Source organism: Echinops telfairi, unplaced genomic scaffold, assembly GCF_000313985.2.
Source record: "Echinops telfairi isolate 266 unplaced genomic scaffold, ASM31398v2 ScPeMD7_2;HRSCAF=8, whole genome shotgun sequence".
Classification (NCBI taxonomy): domain Eukaryota; kingdom Metazoa; phylum Chordata; class Mammalia; order Afrosoricida; family Tenrecidae; genus Echinops; species Echinops telfairi.
This window is the reverse complement of record NW_022103898.1, coordinates 11,955,068-11,960,972: the sequence shown is the minus strand read 5'-3', so window position 1 is coordinate 11,960,972 and position 5,905 is coordinate 11,955,068. Positions and strand designations below refer to the sequence as shown.

The following is a 5,905-nucleotide window of genomic DNA, read 5'->3' as shown; positions in this document are numbered from 1 at the left end:
AAAAAAAAAAAGGTTTGAGGACCCCTGCCCTAGGACCTCTTAAGTCTTGCTATCCACGTTAACCTCACTCATGTACATGCTGGCTACCTATTAAAGGTGACCACAGCCTGTCCATTTGTCAAACTGTGCTGGTTTGCATGTCACTGTGATGCTACAAGCTATGCCACCAGTACTTCAAATGCCAACATGGTCAGCCAGGGACAGGTTTCAGTGGAACTTCCACATGGACATGAACTGGGAGGGAGGGCCTAGAGCTCTTCTGAGAAGATCCTTACTTGAGGTTCTTCTATCCACTTGTCAATGACTCCTACCAAATGGTAGGGCAGAACCACGCACACAAGGTGTAGAGGGCTGTAACTCAAGGATCAATCAGAATTGCCATTCCTCTGAGTATGAGCGAGCCAGCTCAGAAAAGGGGACAGAGAGAATCCCAGGATCATCAAGGAAGAACAGGCCCCAGTGGAGCAGGTAGAAGGTCCTGGTATGGCGTGGCGGCAGCAGCAGCGCAGAGGAGTATGCCACTGAAACAATGCGACAGTGAGGCATTGTTTTCCTGGCCCAAGGAGCTAAAGGCCAAGGGACCACATGACTGAGAAGCCCAGGCCCAGGAAAATTTGGCTGCTGCTGAAGTAGAGACACTGCTGTGTATCTATGACTGTATCCTTAATGTTTTCTGATTCTGGCTTATGGCACTCTATTAATTTCCCCAATAAACCTCCGTAATGGTAAGCCTTATCTGTGAGTTCTGTATGGCCAATGCAATGGATTATCAAACCCAGCAGAGGTGTGCTATGGGAGGAATGGCTAGCAGTTATACGATGTTATAATCATCTACCACAATGAGATTTGATATGATCAACTAATCAGTTGTAAGGGAATCCCATAGAGTTACAGTCTTATAAATTTACAGGGTCAATTCTATCCTATCCTATAAGATTACTATGTGTTGGAATTAACCCACACAAAAGTAAGTTTGTTTTTTTGGTTTGTTTGCTTGTCTGAGCCCTTGCTTAGGTCATGACCCTCCCCAACCTTGCATCTTACAAGAAACAAAATGAGAGAGAAGTGAGTTGAGTGGGAGGGGCCTATACCACAAGAAAGAAAGAGGGTCTGACATCTGAACAGGAGTTCCAGAAAGGGAGAACGAGTAAATACATTAGAGGGAAGATAGGGTTCAAGACTCTGGCTTTGATAGGGCTCTAGGTCCATATAGGTGGAAAGACCAGCCCTCCTGGGTCTCTCACCTCAAAAATGCAGCAATGGCTTTCACGGCTTCAGCTGCCACCTCCAGCACTGGGCTGTTCACTGCCTCTCGCAAGGCACAGCCTGCATCTCGGCACATGGCTGAGTTTGAGAACAGCTTGATCTCCTTTGGCTGCCTGAGAAAAGGTCAATGAGGGAGAGGGTGTGAATGTCCATCGCTGGCTCCTTCACTTACTCCCTCCTCCAAGCTGGCTCTTGCAGCCCGATCCCCCTCACCTGACACCCCCCACCTCCGCCTTGCTCACCGAGTCAGGATCTCAGCAAAGAGCAGCAGGCCCTGCTTGTGCAGCTCCATGTTGTTCATCTTCAGGCTGACCTGCAGGCTCCTCACCACAGACTCAATGCCTGCCCCGGGATGACACATCAGAGCCCAGGGATCAGCGCTCTGTCTGCAGCTCCACTGTCCACCCAGGAGAGGGAAGGAGCACTGGGCAGCACATACAGGCTGGAGGCCCCTTGGGCAGGGTCTTGGCAGGGCTGAGTTGACAGGGCTAACTAACAGAGCTTTGTGAGCAGGCCCTCAATCAATTCATGTCTGCTTCTCTTATACCCAAGACAAGTGTGCTTCTCTTGCTGGTAGTCAGGTCACACCTCCACCCCTTCAGGAAGCCTTCTCTGATGCCTTGGACCAAGTGAGGGCCTTGTCCTCCCACAATCCCGGGCCTCCCTCTCACAGCCTCGAATCATCTTACATTGAAATTGCCTGTTTATATTGAAAGCTCCATAAGGGTAGAGGTCACATTATATGAATCCCCAAACCCCAGGTCTCAGCCTGGTGCCTGATGTAGAACAGGAAATTCAGAATATAAAAATCAATGGCTGAATGTGTCTAGTCAAAAGGCTATGTTGAAAAAAAGGTCTGATTTTTAAAGTCCTAGACAAGGAAGAAATCACTAAGAAAGGAAATCACTTCAAAAAACTTTGAAAAGATAATGCAGCACAATTCAGGGACTAACTCATAAATATCTGGAGTACAGGCAAGAACTGACTCCAAGCCCCCTGTAAAGCTGTTAAGATAAAATAAGAAGCATGCAGTGGTGATAGGAGTGTCTTTCCCTTGCTGAAGAGTCTACACAGAGACTTCTGCTAATCCGTGTCTGAGTCCCTGGGTGATAGAATCTGGTAATGTGCTACCTGAACATTTGGAGGTTCAAGTCCACCCAGAAATATCTTGGAAGAAAGGCCCGGTGACGCACTTCTGAAAAGTCGGAACACAATTCTCCTCTGACACACATGGAGGAGGAATTAACTCTGTAACAACTAGTTCAATCCATCAAAAGCAGAACCATTTGAATTCTAAGAGTGGTGTGTGAATATCAATACCTGCATGTGAAATGTGGTAATGAATTTGGACTGATGGAAACGACCAGACCAAGCACCCCATCTACCCACCCACCCAAGGTAGAGGCCAGTGCCCTGCCACTGCTGCTGCTCCCCAACTTTGAAACACTGCGTCTCCCCCATCCCAGAGCTCATTCACAGTGGACTCCACTACCAACCGTACACCGTGTGGCACTTGGAGAAGAAGAGCGGCTCTTCTGCCAGGAGTATCAAGCAGCTGTAGATGGACCAGATGAGCACTTCACTGGAAGAGGAAAGATGCTCAAAGAGGAACTCTGGCCAAGGAAAGAAGAAAACAACGAACAGCTGCTGTGTGCTTGGGGCTCCTTAACTGAAGCTAGGGCCCAGGCTTTATTCAACACCTCACTCCTATCCTTTCATCTGTGTACACACGCTCTCCAGGAGAGATGTGGTCACCCACCCAGAGATAAACCTGCAAATGCCCTTGGGGTTAGGCACCAATCTCTTCTTTTTAACAGAGGGGAAATGGAGACCCAAAGAGATGCACTGTTAGCGGCACTCCAGTACCCTAAATCTCAGAATGGGAGGCAGCATGATGCAGACAAAGGGGCTTATAGGGCCAGAGAGAGGCTTGAATTTAGACCTCATCTCTGCTGATGGATCTGAGCCAGTTACTTCCCTTCTCTAGGTCTTCCTTATTAGAATAGTGGCAGAGCTTAGGACCTGGGCTTGGGAACATTTGCAGTACACCGCAGGGAATCCTTCTGGGCTCAAGGCAGGCCCTTGGGCAGCATTAGTTCCCTGTGCATTCCTGATCCTCTCAGTTTTGTTCCTACTGGTGAAATAAACCACAGAGATCAGTAACAAATGGCTCAAATTATGTAAGAGTACTGCGGCAAGAGATTCTGACTTCAGGGAGCTGACTTCTTACCATCTGTCATGTCCCTCCAGTCTGGCTTATTAAAGGACCCCCAACACAGCAGTTGCTGTTGCCCCTATGAAAACAACAGGTCCTCAACCAGGGGTGCTTGAAAGAGAGAAGACCCACCTACCTGGGATGTCGGCATGGATGAAGGCCAGAGCATGCTTTGCTGGGGAGTGGACCAGCACTGCAGTTATGCAGTGGACACTGGCCACCTGCAGAGTCTCATCTCTAGACAGGAGAAGCTGGGGAAACAAGCAGGAACAAAGGGCCTGTCATACCACTGCAGGACCAGAGGGAAGCTGCAGAGAGCACCTGGAGCAGGGGCCTAACTCGGTTCTAGGCCCCTTGGGCAGACCTTGGCATCAGGTGAGGGTGGTGCTCAGGGAGAGGGGCCAGCACTATGGGAAATCACGCTGGGTAACAGCCAGTGGCAAAGAGGACGGAAGGAAACAATGTGCATTCCTCCAGTGGCACTCGAAGAACACTAAGCCCACCACCAAGAAGTGCCCCTTGATGAAGGTATGCTCACAGTCCAACCCAGTTTTGATGTTGGCAGCAACCCTGTGGCATTCCAAAGGAAAGTTCTGCTGTGATCCCATTTACAGAGTGCACAGAGATAAGAGAACGTAGCAGGTTGTTATCTTGGGAAGAGGAGCCAAGGCAGGGAAGCTGTGTTAGACAGGGTTCTCTAGAGAGATAAAACCAAATTGCTGATAATTTAATATATTTATTTATAAAGATAAGTAGATATATAACAAGGAATGAACTGTTAAATCATATACAGTTAAATATATAATACAAAAAAGAAACAGTTAAATTTAAAAAAGGCACTACAAATGGCTCAATTCAACTCACTGCCATGAGAGAGATGTGAGAGACTAGCAGTCCTTCCAGTCCAATCTGCTACCAGATCTTCCTCTATTTATAGAGAGAGCTAGGCTATGTCAGCACAGCAGCCAATCAGAAGGCAGGTCACCAACTGTCAGCCAGGTCACCAACTGCCAGTCCTCAGCTCCAGCGATTTCTTAAAGGGACCTCAACTTACAGCGACACAGTCCACAGGCACAGGACAAGAAAGGCAGCCGCACACTCGTCCGATGATCAAAGAGCGAGAGACAAGAAAGGCGAGGCTCACCAAGCCATTTATCTCTCTGTCCTTCAGTTAATCCCACTTGTGTTTATCGGCCAGGCTGGCACAATAAACTATCTCAGAAGCATATATATAAATATATGACGATGAGGTATACAGTGCTGGTACTAGGATTCTCATACACGCATGCATGAGTTTATCCCAAACAAAATGGTTTAAGTAGGTCTCTGCATTTCGTGGCTAGCCGCAGACAAGTCCTCTCAGTATTAGTCTCATTGAGACTAGACTCATCAGTTTCATTGGGATGACTTTTAAAAAAACTTTTTGTGCCACGGAAAAAAACTATTTTGAGGGTAGGACTGAAACCAAAATTTTAACAAAATTCAAGTGGATATCTTCCCAAATCCTTTAAGCTTTGCAACAAGTTTACGGGAATGCTGCCCCACATTATAAATATATTAAAAAGTCATTTTTCAATAGATCAAGCATTTTAAGGAAAGTGAGAGAAGACCATTAACCTGATGGATGAAGGAACTGTGGCTGAAGTTCAGAAACGAATGTAAGAACATAAAGTTACTATCGATGCAATGGCTGCTTAAGTTAGATTGCACATGGTCTGGTAGTTCCATTTGAAGCTGGCAGGTTCCAAAGATTTGCATGAAGATCAGCCTCTCAAAGAGCTGATCTTTCCATCAGTCTTTCAAGCAAAACTGAAGCTAATGAAGACAATTTTATGGAACAAATCATAACTGGTGACAGGCTTAGTTTTACCAATACAATTCAGAGAACCTGCAAGGTTCAGTGACTTCTGCGGGGATCTGCTGGGCCAGTTAAATTCAAGGGAAAGAGGTCAGCTCAGAAGGTTATGGTGACTAATTTGGGTGATTCCCAAGGGGTAATCTTGATATTTTTCTCAAAGGACACAGGATGATCACGGGGGCTTAAGATGAAGGAGATTTAAGAAAATGGAGAACTGCATCGGTGAGGAAAAGCAGAGGAAAGTTGCACTGAGGAATTTTTATTCAACAGCACAAAGTACTTGCTCATTCTTCAAAGGTGGCAAGGACTGTCCTACGAGAGAATTTCATTGGGAAACTCACCCCACCCACCCTACAGCCCTGATATCACCGCTTTAGACTTGGTTTTGCTCTCAAAATTCAAAGAATACTTAAAGGAACACAATTTGAATCCCTCAAGGAAGCCAAAATTGCCATTTGTTAGGTGGTGAAATCAAAGAATGTAGAATTGGGGGAGGGGATGGATAGATATGCAGAAACACTATCTTAAAAAGTGTAAAGGCAAAATCATACCCAATGTGAAATGGG

General features: G+C 46.6%; 1 protein-coding gene across 5 annotated transcripts in view; it reads right to left on the bottom strand.

The window, feature by feature from the left end:
* Positions 1-5,905, bottom strand: part of LOC101657183 (coiled-coil domain-containing protein 134) — a 104,396-nt gene that overhangs the window by 80,288 nt on the left and 18,203 nt on the right. For 4 of the 5 annotated variants that reach the window (XM_045289714.1, XM_045289728.1, XM_045289724.1 and 1 more), the window contains exons 5-8: positions 3,618-3,732; positions 2,763-2,879; positions 1,509-1,608; positions 1,245-1,379 (exon numbers count right to left, since the gene is read on the bottom strand). In XM_045289714.1, coding sequence (XP_045145649.1) covers positions 1,245-1,379; positions 1,509-1,608; positions 2,763-2,879; positions 3,618-3,732 — 467 coding nt within the window. Of the gene's footprint in view, positions 1-1,244; positions 1,380-1,508; positions 1,609-2,762; positions 2,880-3,617; positions 3,733-5,905 lie in introns of those variants that run through there. The other variant, XM_045289730.1, reaches the window with a different exon arrangement.